The sequence below is a fragment of the Elgaria multicarinata genome, chromosome 1 (genome assembly GCF_023053635.1).
Source record: "Elgaria multicarinata webbii isolate HBS135686 ecotype San Diego chromosome 1, rElgMul1.1.pri, whole genome shotgun sequence".
Taxonomy (NCBI): Eukaryota; Metazoa; Chordata; class Lepidosauria; order Squamata; family Anguidae; genus Elgaria; species Elgaria multicarinata.
The window spans coordinates 147,109,691-147,126,405 of record NC_086171.1 but is presented as its reverse complement, the minus strand read 5'-3'; the positions used below and the strand labels follow the sequence as shown (position 1 = coordinate 147,126,405).

The window sequence follows — 16,715 nt, the reverse complement described above, 5'->3', positions numbered from 1 at the left end:
TAGGTTCATCATTTTAGCTCTTCCCAAATGTGCAACACAAAACTGAGCAGACTTCCCAACAGCTGGAAGCAGATGTTGGTGCTGGAGGACAAATGCATCAAAAGTAAAACATTGTACCAGGCTATGAACGATTACGATATCGGCTCAAACATACCACCATTTGCAATGTTTAAGCAAGTAGCAATGCAAGCCTTCAGCACCAGAGTTAAACTAAATTAGTCACATTCTCTAATCACTGTCTTCACTTTAATTATTCTCTGAAACTATTCAGTACTTTTTTCTCACTTGCTACATTCTAAGAGAGTTACAAGTAAAGTTGACGGCTGTTTTTTTTTAGAAGTGCATGTATAGACTTGAGAGGGGAGCCATCCTACCCCCCCCCCAATACAAACACCTTGTGGACAACCCTATATAATTTCTTGGTGTCACTCTCAGGAGCCCTTGCGCCCCTCCATTTTCAAACCGTGCGGCAGCCAGGCTGCTACGGAGCACTACACATAAACGTTTGCTATTTTTAAAGTATAAATGGGACGCGAGAAAAACAGCTCTTAGGGACACAATCCTATGCAAGTTTAGACAGAAGAAAGTTCTACAACCACCAGGATCTCCTAACCAGTCTCATGCAAAGCCTGAGGGTGGAATTGGGGCTTAATCCACAAGGCCAAGTTCATTTCAGGATTTGGGCATGGAGTTAGAGACACCAATTAAGCAAGTGGATCTCCACAAAACTCACAGAAACAGTTGACCTTGCTAGTTCATAAGAAAAAACAGAGCCAATTGCAGTTAATGGGGGTAGTATAATCCGCATAAAGCCACATGAAACCTAGTCCCTTGTAAAGCATTGAGAACCAAGACTGTTCAGTGTTGCACACTCATTAGACAACTCTACATCAATCTAGAAAACCTGGGTTCAATCCCAGCAGAGCTACAGACTCAGTAACTGCCTCTGGGCCTTTTCAGTTTCTATTACCCACAGCTAAATCAGAACATTGTAGCAAAGACAATTGGAAGCTTTCCAAAAGACATTCTATGCTTAAAAATATGATATCTGTGTTATATTAAATGGAATGAGGGCCAACCTGTCCAATCAATTGCTAGAAATTGATAAAATTCATTGTCTTTTTATTTACTGTTAAATACAGTGTATTAAATAGTAAATTTTAGTTTTTGCATATAAACCTCTTTAAAAATATTACATTAAGTGGTATTACATTAAGATATTACATTAAGAATCAGTGTGTAGTGACTAAAATGTTGGACTAGGAGTTGGGAGATCTGGGTTCTAGTCCCCACTCGGCCACAGAAACCCACTGGATGACTTTGGGCTGGTCACAGACTCTCAGCCCAACCTACCTCACAAGTTGTTGTTGTGAGGATAAAATGGAGAGGAGGAGGATTATGTAGGCTGCCTTGGGTGCCTTGGAGGAAAAAAGGTGGGATATAAATGCAGTAATAAATATACAAATATCATTAATACATTAAATAAATAAATAAATAACCGTGTGAGAGTGAAGGGGGGGGGGAAACCTTGGGTCCATTTTGCCCATGCTAATAAAGCTCATTTTCTGCCTTACAACAGAATTCTGGCCTCCTTGGGGTTACATCAGGAGTAAAGTTGGCCCCGATGCTCAGGCCAACTGGCTTATGGCACTCCTGCCAATATCCCTAATGAGGGAGGTGATCAAAAAAGGGAGGCAAGCCAAAGGAAGCCAGCCTGCCTTTTGTCATAAGACAAAGAGATGAAGGAATAAATATTTGCCAATCTCCAAAAGGAGTGGGGGGGATTCTATTAAATATACAGCTCTTTGAATCTTTAAGTATTTATGAAAAAGAGAGAGAGAAGCAGTGATATGTCCTTTTAAGCCAAGATCACGTTGAACACAATTCATTATTTCTAGCACCTCCACAGCATTTATTCATGCCATTTCTTTTGATGTGTACGTTCTATCACCAGACACTTGATGCTTTAGGTCCCAATCATATCTGCAATTCATTTCATTTTTCCCAAACACTGTCTAAATCATAAAGTGTTTCATAGCATCCACTAAGATATCCTAAACACACTATCAATATTCTTGGTACGAATTGCAAATTACAGTTTCTGATCCTCATCTTCCAGAAATATGAGCATGTTCTGATAAATAGACAGAGAACTTTCTGAGTGGGTATCCATTCATAATTACACCAGCCTTGATTTTATCCTCTCTCTCTCTCTCTCTCTCTCTCTCTCTCTCCCCCCCCCCCCCCCCACAGGCTTCCAAATAGATAGACACACATTCTGGTTGTGACTAGCCAGACAACCCAAAGCAGACAAACGTTGACTCACAAACAAATCCACAGTTCTAATGCATTTCAAGCTCTCCAGCCTCCTTGCCTGCCATATTGTAGCTGTATCTGATCAGGAGGCTAGTTCCCTGAAAGAGGTCTGGATAGCCCTAAATACGTTGGGATTGTGTCTATCTTTGTGAATCAGTAAACCTTCCATTCATTAGTATTTGCCATCCTCCTCCTCTACGGCTTTTTTTTTTTAAAAAAATCACAACCAACATTACAACATGTTAATGGGTGCATAGGAAACAATATCATCCTACAAACACAATGCCTATAGTAAATGAATAGATGCAATGTTATTTCTCTATTGACATACAAAGCCTCAGAACAGTTACTTTATGCAGCCACAAGCTGTGTTACCTACTAACCTGATTATTATTATTATTATTTATTTATTTATTTATATAGCACCATCAATGTACATGGTGCTGTACAGAGTAAAACAGTAAATAGCGAGACCCTGCCGCATAGGCTTACATTCTAATAAAACCATAATAAAACAATAAGGAGGGGAAGAGAAAGCAAACAGGCACAGGGTAGGGTAAACAGGCACTGGGTAGGGTAAAACTAACAGTATAAAGTCAGAACATGATTCTCATGTAATGGCTCACTAGGGGTTAAACAACCCAGACTTAGTTGTGGCTACATGGTAGCAAACAGGCATTCTGCTTCCCCACTTGCTCACCCATCTCCCTTTTGCTGAACAACCCAAGAACAGCCCATTCCTGGGTTATTGTCATGACTTGAAAACCTGGCACTCTGGGGTTTTTTTAGGGTTAAACTACCCAGGGTTTTAACCCTACAAAAACCCATGAGTAAAAACTCTGGGTTGCTTAACCCTAAACAAGCCAGAGTGCTGGTTTCACAATTGATGACAACAACCTAAGAAGGGGCATTCCTGGGTTGTTTAGCAAAGCAGGAGTGGGCAGGAGCCAACACACTTGCTTGCTCCCTTGTGCTCACAAACAATCCATGGTTTGTTAACCATCCATTGTTTGATTGTGCAAACCAGGTCATTGTATTCATGTGTTATCACTAGGTCATGACATCAGCAGTAATTAGGGCTTTATTATGGTTGCAAATGCTTGCCAGTGGCATTATTCCTCATCACTTGTGGAATCAATGCATATATGTATTACAATGAACCATCACTGATTACATTGATGAGAGACAAACTTTTCAGCAGGCGACTGGCCAGTGGTGAACTGCTAGCAGCAAATGCCAAATGCTGGGTGCAAAGAGGGAAGGGTGGCTGACTTTATGCACTACTTCTAAGTTTCCTAGAAGCATCCGTTTCCAGCTTTGGTGGCTAGAGTCCTGGACTAGATGGGCCTTGGTGTCCAAATTTAAAAAAGCATCTGATGCAGCCATACCATGGCTTAAACAAAAGAGAAATACAATGTCTGATATTCAGAGTGCATTATACTCAAGATCTCTATTATCACACTGAAATTGTCAAAGGGCCCATCTATACTGACACCAATGTATCCACATTTACATAAAAACCCAATTCTAACAGAACCCAGAGACAAGGCATCCAAGTACATTAAGGTCTGCTAATGAGGGCTTGCTCCAAATACCATCTGGCTGACAAGCTATGTCTGTTAATTGCAAAAGGTGCTTTTAAAGCAGCAGATGACAACTGGAGGCAAGGTGAACCACACAGTGCAAGTGAGAAATACACATCCCTCCTTAATATCACAATCACTAAACAATCTGGCTCTTGTGAAGATTCTTTTCTAAACTAAGATACTGCAATTACCTTGCTGATACAGCAAGAATGAAATCCATCCCAGTTAACCCATCAAAGTGTTTTGATGAAATTCCATTACTTTCTATCTGCGACAGATCCCTGATTCTTCACAAGAAGTATGGTACACCACAGAAATCTTTCCTGATCAAATGGTCCACAGCTAAGGCATCAGAACAGAACTCACAAAATATCCTTCAGATGTACATCCAACTATGTCTTTGCTCTCATAGACGTTCCAGAGGTTGCAGCGTTTACACCTCTAACACTTAAGAATCTTCATAGAACGATTTTTAAAGTTTGCATTATTTTGTATTCTTTACTTTTTATTATTGTTCACTGCTTTAGTTTTATATATATATATATAAATGTTATAAACAAAATAATGTAAAAGTGATTTGCTCCAGACCTTTGGGTAATTTTAACATATCTTTTTCATCCAAGTTGTGCAGCTTCCGCACCTTGTTCATCTCTACAACACAAAAATATCCATTCTGCAACAAGAATACTTTGTCTACAACTGTTGTTTTCCCAAGAGCATTGGATGTTTTATTGCAGATAAACGGCTCCATTTAAGAAACTGGCAGACTTGATGTTTTTAGTCAGGCTCATGCTGTGTTGTGTGGAGTAGTGGAATGGCATGGTTGCTCACAACTACAAACACTCTGAAGACTAATGAGCACCAACACTTGCACTGGTCAGTAGCTATCCAAGCCATGTCCTTGTTACTGAAGGAGAAGACAGTGGCCTGGTTCAGACAACACACTAAACCATGCTGCTTAACCCTTAACCATTTTGTGGTTAAGCAGCATGGTTTAGCGTGTTGTCTGAACCAGGCCAGCGAAATTAACACACTATTATAAGACAGAGCAGCCTTAGGAATTGACTTCCTATCAACAGGTTACAGCTCGCACGGTTGTTTTCATCCATACTGCACACACATAGACAATTCAGATGTCATGGTTTTGTGGCCAAATCCCCACCTCTTTTCCCAGATTAGTATTAGCTATGGTTCAGTATTATGTCTGGATTGGCAAAAGCATAGTTAGGGTCTAAACTAGATATTGAAACCAGGATTAGATATTGGTTTGTACGTCTGGTTTAGAAGCTAGCTGTGGTTAGGCTGGTTCAGAAGTAACACTGAAATATAGTTAATGTTAAGTTGTGTGTGGGGGGGAGACGCTCAGAAGCCCATATGGCCTCCCAATCACATCTGAACCACACCACTGCAGTCTATTCAGGGGCTAGAGCAACACAGAAGTTTGCTTTCTCTAAAAAATGTTCTCTTCCATAATTGTTAGCCCCATCCTGAATTGATGCTTGGCAATTTTAGCCTAGGCAATCATGGCTCCTAACGCTCTGGGCAGGATTAACCATTATGCTAATGAGGGCTTTAGAATAAAATACCAGCCAAATTGGGACACCTGCTACAGCAGAATTGTCTGAGGGCAAGAGTGGATGAAGACTGCAATATTGGTCTTGGGTTTGTTTGTTTTAATTACCCAGAGCACAGAGAAGAGCAGAACTGGGCCATTAACGCTACACTAGAAACATAGTTCTCTGCCCAGCAAGAAGAACAGAATAATTATGTTTTCTATACCGCAAGGGTTTCAGAACAGGAGGGGCATGCCCATTTATGTTCAAGTCTCATCAAACATTGCTAACAAATGAAGATAACTATGCACGTTTGTGAAGATAATTTTTGCCTTCTTATCAAATTCTCCCGCTCCCACAATAAAAAAAAGTGAGAGAGGGAGAAGTGTTCATAGTAGTACTTTGACTGAAAACGAACTGGCAGGCAAGAGCAGGGAGGTCTTGTTGCACATCTCAGTCACCCCAATTAATTTTGCAGGAATCTGGGAAGTACCTTTATTTATTTATTTATATTCCCACCTTGCTACAAAGGAAATGGCACTCAAGATGGCTAACAATAAGAAGCATAATTTAAAACAAAACCTTAACTATCACAAACAGCACCCAACCCAACAGACTCACTTACATACCAAAGGCCTGCTTGGATAAAAAAAAAGTCTTTGCTTGCCAGTGGCAGGACAGCAGAGACGGAGCCAACCTTGCCTCCCTTGGTGGGGTGTACCACAGCCTGGGAACAGCCAATAAGGCGGCCTATATTGTGTTATATAGCTACCCCTGTTCTACAAAGAATCCTCCCCATTGTGCCATCACACTTTTATCTCTTGCTTCCCTATTTAACAATGTATTTAACAGTGACTTGTAGTGGCTAAGGTGTTGGACTGGGAGTCAGGAGATCCAGGTTCTAGTCCCCACTCGGCCATGGAAACCTACTGGGTGACTTTGGGCTGTCACATACTCTCAAGTCCAACCTACCTCACAGGGTTGTTGTTGTGAGGATAACATGGAGGAGTGGAGGATTATGTACACCGCCTTAGGTTCCTTGGAGGAAAAAAGGCAGGATATAAATGTAATAAATAAATAAATAAATTCTTTTACATTACACTCAACAAGAGAAATGCACTAGACCTTGATTACCAAACATTCATGCTCCTACCACACCTCAGACAGGGATAAATACAGGGTAAGGAGCAAAATGTGTCGAGGAAAACTGTCTTGGGGTTGGCTGTCGACAGGATCCCCATAAATCTAACATTTCTTTGACGTAAGACAAGCACTGGGACAGCCAGGAAGTAGAAGCAAGGGAACAGCAAGAGCTTGTTCAAAGAAGGCTGCTTTCAAGAAGCACAGCGAGTACCGCCAACTCCCAGTCCCCCCCACTCCCCAGAACAAAGTACAGTAGAATTTTAGTTACTATGCTATTTAAAATACACCACATTCTTTTTGAAATTGGGAATACTTATGCTGATATGCCCACAAGGCTTAATTTACTTTATAAACAAATTATTTTTATTCAGGAGGCTATGTCTGCAAGTAAAGATAACTTCAAGAAGTGAACATTTTATGTTTCTGGAGCAGCTAAAATTGAGGGGGGCAAATGCTCACTTGTGGCTTGCCCCTCAGCAGTGAAGCAGATAGTACCAACCTTAAAGCTTGCTTGGGGTAATAATTACTTCCTCGGTAGCAATCTACAGTCTATAGCAATCTATAGCAATTAGTGAGGTGCCAATTAACCTTTACCTGACTTGCTGAATTAAAAATAAAAATACATCTGGAATCTTTGCTAGCCAACAGGCCTCCAAAAAAGTTACAACAATCAGATGCAGCGGAACATACAAGGACACCATTTCAGAAGTGGGAGAGGAGAGAAAAAAAGAAACTTTAGAAGGAGAAAGGAAGCTACTTTCAAAGGCATGCATTTGCGTAGAGTCAGATATTAGGGGCACAATCCTATGCATATTCACACAGGAAATGTCCTGCACAACTCCCAGTATTCTAGGAGTCTAAGCATGCATAGTATTGTGCCCTAAATGGCATAAAAATGTATTTTAAAACAATGTATTTGTTTTAAAAGACCACATAAATACCGCAGGATGATCAAGGGTAACCCCACTTTTGATTACGCCAAGGGAACTTTACTTTGGACATGTATACCAAGGCCAGAATTCAAAAACCTGCTGAGGTGACAACCGAGAGGTGTGGTGATTTTATCTTTACCCATCCATTTGGCTATAAAATGGGGCTTAAGAACAATCTACTTTTTATGCTATATGGAGGGCAGAGTGGCATTGCCATGCGCCACTGTTTTAAGCCTTTCCCCCTCCAAGTCTGACTCCAATACAGTAAGTGAGCCAGCCAGGAGAAAAACAGGCTAAAACAGCAGAGCACAGAGGAGGGATGGGGTGGGAGAAGGCCTACGTATTTAGGTGCTTCAATGCCATCTTTCAGAGGAGAAAAAGGCCATCTCAAGGAGGCTCACAAACAACATAATAAAACAATTAGAAACATAAAACATATTAAATGCTTGGAATTAAAACAGCAACATCTGATTCATGCCATTGCACAAGCTGCTTTTGAAACTCCCAATTTCAAAAGCAGTTTGCCCCCAATTCAAAGCAGGATGCGGTTCAAGAGAAACAAGCCCTCACAGGCTCATAGAACTACTTCCCTGATTCTTTGGATCCTGTTCAAAAACCCATGTAAATAAACCCATGCTCACTCAATGTATAAAATCAGTGAACCTGCTAGATATAGGTACTTGTGGAGAATAATTGCACTGGGTGTAAAACTCAAGGGCTGATATCCACCCATGTCCTCTATAACTGGTGCTCCTGAGGACAAGGAATACTGTGCCTTGCAATGCTGGATAAACAAATGGGACCACCACAGACAATCATTGTGCCCTGCTGTGGTTTGCTGTATACAAACTGCAAGTGGTCGATTGAAGCAGAACATTCTGTGCGCCATAATTCAGCATGTGAGGCCTACTGGATGATAGCAAATGTTGAACTAGAAATAAGGGACATATAAAAATCCTCATATAGGAGACACGGTGTGATCCCATTTAACCCTAGATGAAAAAAGGAAAAGGAAAACAAAATGTAGGTGCTTTAAAAACTGCAAGCTGTTTTCCCCCCCAGTATAAATAGTCATTCATACTCAGCACAAACAGTGTAAGTAAAAAAAAACATGTGCTCTAATGGAATTATATTTCTATGCCTATGTATACACACAAAAATCTTTGCTTTTCTTCTTTTTCAAAGCTTTAAAAATCAATTTTCTCTGTAGGGCAATGCATTCTATAGTTCTCACACAGGGATACTCACATGAAACTGAAGTGGTACTGCCCTCTCAAGAGGACTGTCTCACATCAAAACATGCACACCAGCAGCTCATAAGTCTATTTCTCATGAACAGCAGTTGAGGTGACAAACCAATGTCTGGACTTTATTGCTTCGTAATGTGAATTCATATGACTGGATGCTCCTTTAAGGAAAAAAAAAAGTCCTTTACATAGAAAACTATGATGTCAAGGAAACAGCTAGGTTATAATCTCCCCCCCCCCCAACAGTTACCTTTCTACATGCAGGGAATTTTTGGTAGGGAGAACATTCAGTGATGCGAGCCAAAACCTGCAGCGGTACAATCTTGACCTAGGTTTTCCACCTCCTCTTCTGTCTGCAAGAACTAGGCTGTTGTTCAGTTGTGGGGAACATGTGACTTCCCATATGCTATTATTTATTTATTTATTTAAATAGCACCATCAATGTACATGGTACTGTACAGAGAAAAACAATAAAATAGCAAAACCCTGCTGCATAGGCTTACATTCTAATAAAATCATAATAAAACAATAAGAAGGTGAAGAGAATGCACCAAACAGGCACAGGGTAGAGTAAAACTAACAGTATAAAAGTCAGAACAAAATCAAGTTTTAAAAGCTTTAGAAAAAAGAAAAGTTTTTAGCTGAGCTTTAAAAGCTGCGATTGAACTTGTAGTTCTCAAATGTTCTGGAAGAGCGTTCCAGGCGTTAGGGGCAGCGGAAGAAAATGGACGAAGCCGAGCAAGGGAAGTAGAGACCCTTGGGCAGGTGAGAAACATGGCATTAGAGGAGCGAAGAGCACGAGCGGGGCAATAGTGTGAGATGAGAGAGGAAAGATAGGAAGGAGCTAGACAGTGAAAAGCTTTGTAGGTCAACAGAAGTTTATATTGGATTCTGGAGTGAATTGGAAGCCAATGAAGAGATTTCAGAAGTGGAGTAACATGGTCAGAGCGGCGAGCCAAGAAGATGATCTTAGCAGCAGAGTGGTTGGACTGCAATTCCCATCAGCCTTAGCCAGCATAGCTAATGGTAAGGGATGATGGGAGCTGCAGTCCAAGAATACCGGGGGGGGGGGCTACACATTCTCCACTGCTGCCTTAGATATTAACTGTGGTGTTCTTCAGCCACAGGGGAGAAGCACAGTACAAGTAAACCGCCCAGAGAACTTCAGCTATTGGGCAGTATAGAAATGCAATAAATAAATAATAAAAAACCCAGTGTCTGCTGCTGTCTGCTAGTTCCTCAGGCTAAACACTTGTGGGTCATGGGAACAGCCACTGAGAAGTTCACAAATTGCAACACAACATGCATTCAACAGCTATTTCCCTAAATCAACCGCAGGAGTCTCCAAACCTATGCACTTGATGTTTTAGCTCGATCATCAAATTAGAAACTTTACCACTGCTCTGCAGATTAAATCATAAGAAGGATCCTTTATCTATCAGGAAGGTCATGTTACTTTGCCATTAACAAATAATGCAACCTTGAATACTTATATAACAATTATTTGATAAGCGTCCAGATACATGATGACAATGCAGTGCAGTATAGGTTAGAGTGTCTGATTAGGCCTGAAGACAGCTAGATTCAAATCCCCCTCTAAGCCCTGATGTTCACTCACAGCACAATTCTATGCAGGTCTACTCAGAAGTAAGACCCACTGCATTCAATGGCACTTGCTCCCAGATAAATGCATGTAGGAATGCAGCCTAAGGGTGCAATCCCACGCAAGTTTAAACAGAAAAAAGTAGGACTAAAAATGCGTAGGACTGCACCTTAAGTGGCCTTTGGATAGTCACTAATTCTCAGCCTAATTTATCTCACAGGATCATTTTGAAGACAAAATGGGGAAAGAAAAGTATCATTTATGGCACTCTGAACTTCTTGGCAGAAGCTTGGCATAATTTCACTATCACTGAACATCGGATGGCTATAAAACAAGAAATGCAACATTCTGGCCTTTCCAGTCCCAAATAACACATTCCTAAATTTGAAATACATAATATACTCCATTAGCTGCCTAGAGTTTGATCACTTTAACTTGGATAGCTGTGGTTCCAGACAGCTTTACATTTTGATAACCATTTTCCTGTACATAATTTTAAAAAGCAGCTATTTCAAAAGCTGACTCTCAGATAAGGTTTCTCTTAAACAAGAATACTAGAAATTGTTGCACACAATAATGTTTATGCCAAATTCAAACGACATATATAAAAAACATCTAGTCTGCCATGCAGAACTTTATAAACATAGGAGTAGGCTGAGTAACTGAAGGCAGGATTGACACATTTTTTAAAAGAGGACCCCTCATACTAGTGGAGGAGTATGTTTCTACATATTGACAGTGGAAACCTATACATGTCAACTCAGAAGTAAGCTCCATTCAGTTCAATGCAACTTATCCATTTCATTTTATTTATTCCCAGCCAAGAGCGCCTAAGATTGCAACCTTAAAACATCTTCCCCTCTCTGTGTTTGCTTATAAGAACTGACCATCACCTGGATTGCCATTTGCTGGTAAAGAGCTTAATCATCCCTGGCCCTAAAGGATACATCATGACTAAGCAATATTAAACGGCTTTAGGTGAGTAAATTTAGACTGTCAAACCAGCTCTTTCCAACATCTCGCCCTCTCCGCCTAAGCCAAGGGCAGGAAGGTGTGGCCTTGAAGAGGCAGAGCGAAGACGTGCTGGTTCAAGGTATGTCCAATACTTTTCTCCTCCCCGCCCTTTCTTACGAGAGAGTTTATACCACGTGACCTATCTGGCGTTTCTCCGGCAGCCAATCAAAAAGTCGCCGGCAGAAGAGGCACTTTCATTCATAAACTGAAAGCGGACGGAATCTTACACTGTACCACGGAACTTTGAAACAGGATCTCTCACACATTGGGCCGTTTGTGCAAAAAAGAAAAAAAGGGGGGTAGTGTCCAACTGATATTATAAACTTCTTAAAAGACGCAGAAACCCAACGTGGTTTCGACCAAGTTGTGAGCCGCAGAGCTACATATAATCCTTCGAACAGAAACACCCACGTCTCCCCTAGGACCTAAGCGAAAATCCACTCCTTCCTGCACCTGGGCTAAATCCGCCGGCGATTTAAATCCCCTGGAAAAGGAAACTTGTTCCTCGCCATTCTTCCCACTAAACCAATGAATGGGGAGAACAGGCAGCCTACGCTGGATCAGGATTGCTTCCTCTTCCACCCCTCCTTTCCCACCCCAACCACGTACTTAGCCAGGCGGTAGGACAGAGGAAAATGCCGACCCCATCCTGCCTGCCGACCCCAGCCAGCCAGCTGTCCTGCCTGCCTGCAAGAGAGGATTGAGGATTGATCGTCCCCGGGTACTCACGGCAATCTGCCTCGTCGCTGTTATCTGAGCAGTCATCATCCTCGTCGCATTTCCAAATGGAAGGGATGCAGCGCTCATTCCGGCACTGGAATTGGTCCTCTTCGCACTCCTTCGCAGCGCCTGCAAGTGGCAAAGGGGGGGGGGGACACAGCCCGACCCCTGGATTTTAGCGAGAGAGATGAAGCGGGGGGGGGAGTGGAGCCCCCTCCCCCGTTTCCCAGCCATCCCTTTCCCAGCCCCGCTCGCAAACGGCAAGCAAGCCCGGAGCGTTCTAGGCCACATTCTCCCTTCTTCGAGACGCACAACAGAAAGCGCACAAAGACCATCCGCAATTGGGCATCTCTACCCTCAAAATGCTGCTCTTTTCCCCCACCCAGGGCAAACCCATTTTAGGCGGGCTGCCTGAACCACATATCTACGGACTGAAAGAAGATGGGTGGGCAGGCTGACAACAACAAAGGGTGGTTTGAAGCCAACTAGGCTCTCGGAAATGAAAACGTGGAGCCTCGTTGTTTTCCTGTGACACTATCCTCACCGAGGCACTGGTTTTAAAAGGGACGATGGACGCCCAAATAATAACACCACAATTGTTCATCTAATTCCTAGCGGCTTTTAAAGTGGGGGGGGGGGACGGGCAAAACCACGAGTGTGACGTGTTCTGATCGGACGCGGTCACAGAGGAGACATCGCCTTTGGAAAGAGGGATGGAGTGGTCCTAGGTGAGCGATTGGCTTCACGCCCCCAGGAGCCGTTTGCGCCCTGTGGGTTTCACCAGGATAGTAGCCCTCCCTCTTCTCTCTCCGCCCCCCCCCCCCCGGTGTCTTCTGGCGAAACCCACGCAGTAAGATGGCTCTGCCTCTCCCATTTACAAACGCAATCGGAGTGGCCGTGGCTCTCCAGGGAGAGTCGGCCAGAGCAAGCGGCAGGAGTTCGAGCAGCCCAACAGCGGCGGATGCGCGGCTAGCACTTGCTCACTCGCCACGCCGCCGGTTACTCGCGCCCTCCCCGACCCCGGCAGCCCTTTCCAGACCCACCTTTAGCGATGTGGAGCTTGATCAGGAGCAGATGAAAGAGCAGCAGTCTGGTCAGAGCCGGCCGGCACATGGCGTCCTCTCCTTCACGGCTAACGGCCCCTGTGTTGTGGGTCGCATGCAGCCCGGCGCTCTACCTTTGCCGGCGGAGTGTTAAATGCGGGCTGCTGAAGCTGCTTCCTCCTCCAGCGTGTGTGCATTTCAATCCGAGCCAGTGACGCTCTCCACTGGGCGGGATTTCAGCGAGCGAGCAAGCCAGACCTGGGCATGCCCGCCAGCGACCTAGAGGCGGGACCACGTGGCCGGGCAAGAGGAAGTTGGGCTGCCCCTACGGGACAGTCCCTTCACTCTTGCCTAACCTACCAGCCTTCGCCTTAGATGTGCCGTGTTTATTGGGAGGTTGTTGTTTTTAACAGCTTCTCTTATCTTTCTCTCTGTCAGCTTGATCCCAGGAGGTAGAGCGCATCATTTCCATTTTATTAAGCAGGGAAATAGGATGGAGCGTTGGAGCCCATTGAATTGACCTATTAATGTCTATGGGCTGTTACAGAATTTGGTAAAGCCGTTTCCAGGTTATGACCCACCCAGGGACGGTGCTCACATAGAGGCCACTCAGGCGGCCGCCTAGAGCGCCAAGATAAGAGGGGTGCCTGGCGCAGCGCAGCACAATGCGCACTGGCTGTGAGCCAGCCCGGCCCGAGGATTCAGCTGGGCCTGGGCGGACGAGATGGCGCCCCCCCGCCCGCCCAGCCGGAGCGAAGCCAGGGTCGCTGGAGTGGGGGTGGGGCGGCTCCATGTTCAGACTTCCAGAACACGCCCGGAAGAGAGAGAGAGAGAGAGAGAGAATGTATGGGTAAATGGGGTGCATGGGATCTTTGAGTGAATGCATGTGTTCATGTGTGTTTGTTTGGAGTGAGTGATGCTCTGTGTGTGTGTGTGTGTGTGCGTGCGTGAGTTGGGGGGATGGTTTGGAGGTGATATTCCTATTAAATAATGCATTTTAGACCCATAGATGTTCCTTTCCAATTTGTTTGCTATAATTGACATGACGTATTTCTTGCACTTTAAAATAAATTTAGCAGTTTCAAGTTTTGTGCTTCTTATTTTTTCCAGGAAACATATGTTCTTAAAAACCAAAGTTGGCATTTTTGGGGGGTGGAGTGGGGTGAAAGTAGCTCACCTTGCCTAGGGTGCAAAATAGTCTGGCCCTGGCCCTGGACCCACCCCCTTCTTCAGCAATAGGCCTTTGGTGGGTCCGACTCTCTCTCCTCACCCCATGACATGGAAAGCTTAGAGGACACACCTGTCAGGAAGCTTCTGCACAGGGCCGGTGCCAGACTATTTTGCGCCCTAGGCAAGGCAAGCTATTTGCACACACACCCAAAGTGGGTGCAAAGAACGGCGCACACATTCGGAAGTCCGAACATATGCGCCGAGTGGAGAGCTGGGACTGGCTCACTTCGATTTGGGACCGAGCCGTCTGGAATTCACCAGGTCTTACTTCCATGCGAACACAACCTGCTATGCAGCCTGGCGTCCCAATCCCCTCCGCACGTTTACTCGGGGGAATAAGGCTTCTGAGAAAGGAGGCATAGGCGGATCAGGCCACACTGGTGCCTCCCGGTGCAACGCTTTCTCGGATGCAAGTCCCGTTGATCCACGTGCACAGGATTGGGAAGCAGGAGAGTTTGCCTTGCGAGGAGTCCACAAGTCCCTAGCTTTCCTGGGGGAAGGGAGAGCAAGTCTCGCTTGCCCACCTGCCTGGATATCGAGGCCTGTTTGAGGAGAGAGGAGAGGCGACCCAGTGCCCTTTCCTAAGGAGTAAGGCAGAGGCTGGCTTGGGCCAGGGTCAAGCTCGCCACATGCTTTTTCTTCTTCTGGAGGCGGCCTCCCGGCTCTGGGAGGGCGGCTTCCAGGCTGCTAGAGCAGCTCTGAGAGGGCAGCTTCCGGGCGGAAGTCCAAACGTGGAGCCAACCCCCCACCCCAGCATCCCTGGCTTCGCTTCAGCTGGGCGGGCGTGGGCGCCATCTCGCCTGCCCAGGCCCAGCTGAATCCTCGGGCCGGGCCAGCCTGGCTCACAGCCAACAACGCGCATGAGTGCTGCACGGTGCAGCGCCCGGCGCCCCTCTTAGCTTGGCACTCTAGCCAGATGCCTGAGTGGCCTCTATGGTAGCGCCGGCCCTGCTCCTGCAAGAACAGAACAGCACCACTAAACTCAAGACTCCACCCAGATACAATCAGAATTTTGTATATTTGTTTTTAATGTTCACTGTTTTTAATCTTTGTAAACCACCCAGAGAGCTTTGGCTATAGGGTGGTATATAAATGTAGATGATGATGGTGATGATAAAGTCTAGTGCCACCTAATGACAAAAATATATAATGATACTATCCATGCTGACCAGTAGGGGTGTGCAAAGTGGATCTTCTCCGCCTCAAAATTCGATCCAGAGCTCCATTGAGGTGATTCTCTACCCCGATTTTGGAGCGGCTCCCCTTACTCTGCCCTATCGGATTACCTGTTTGCTTTTGGATAACCACTTGTCAATGGAAATTAATCAAATGCTTACAGCTCCCTCATTTTTAAAGCTAAAGAGATAAAACTTGGCACTGTGATAGCTCTTAAGGAGGGCTTTAGGCCTGCCAAGTTTGTAGCAGATCCATTCATGCCTTGAATTTTTATATTTCCCCCAAAACCATTATTCCCCTTAAACACACACACACACAGAGATTAATCCACCCCTGCGCATTTATAGAGGGAGCTTTTATCCTTTACTTGGCTGATACAGAGCTCCATTGCTATTGGTGTAAGTTTCTACTCCAGCCTTCTCCAACCTGAAGCTCTCCAGATCTAATAGATGGACACACACACCCCACTTGCACTGGAAAACTAGCCAGCCAACAGGAGTAATAGTTTAACTGAAATAAAGAGCCTACCTGTGCCTGACTCAGGTGTAGAAGCTTTCTCACTCACAATACCAGCCAGCCCAGCAGCACTTTCACATTTCTATGAGTCCAAGTAGAAATGTGCTCCCTCTCTCCCGCCCCCAGCCAGAATCAGCAGCCAGTTAGTGTTTCCCACTTCCCTGAACACTACGATTGGAGGAGAACACTGTCACAGACAGTGCCTAATTGATTAGTCACCGATGCCAATATCAAAGCTATCCTTCACCCCATTCAGCGTCATCCAAATATGGAGATACTCAATTCAGACACACACAGCAGGATAATTTTGGAGACTTTAGCTCCGATTGGGCACATCTCCACACTGATATTAATCGATGGGTTTGGAAGCAGCCAGTCTCCGCTCTGGAAGATCAAATACTCCATGGATGTTCACGTTTACCAGATAATTCTGGGGCGGAGTGCACATCCCTGCTGACCAGCACACACTTCCAGCCAAAAAAATCCACCTTACAGTGCTGTCTAGAGAGAAATGAAAATGGAGATGTAGCCCATATGAACTGGCTGGCTTAGTCTTTGAAGGGCAGAATCCTTACTCAGGAGAGAGCTAAGAGGAAAAGAGACAGTGGCCGCGTTCAGATGACACTTTAGGCAACG

The 16,715-nt window shown here is 44.6% G+C and overlaps 1 protein-coding gene across 1 annotated transcript in view; it reads right to left on the bottom strand.

The window, feature by feature from the left end:
• The window catches only part of LRP8 (LDL receptor related protein 8), a 208,563-nt gene extending 195,239 nt beyond the window's left edge, over positions 1–13,324 (bottom strand). Inside the window, exons 1-2 of the mRNA XM_063138773.1 lie at positions 13,158–13,324; positions 12,124–12,243 (exon numbers count right to left, since the gene is read on the bottom strand). Coding sequence (XP_062994843.1) covers positions 12,124–12,243; positions 13,158–13,227 — 190 coding nt within the window. The 5' untranslated portion in view covers positions 13,228–13,324. The remainder of the gene's footprint in view (positions 1–12,123; positions 12,244–13,157) is intronic.
• Between the last annotated feature and the right edge of the window lie 3,391 nt (positions 13,325–16,715).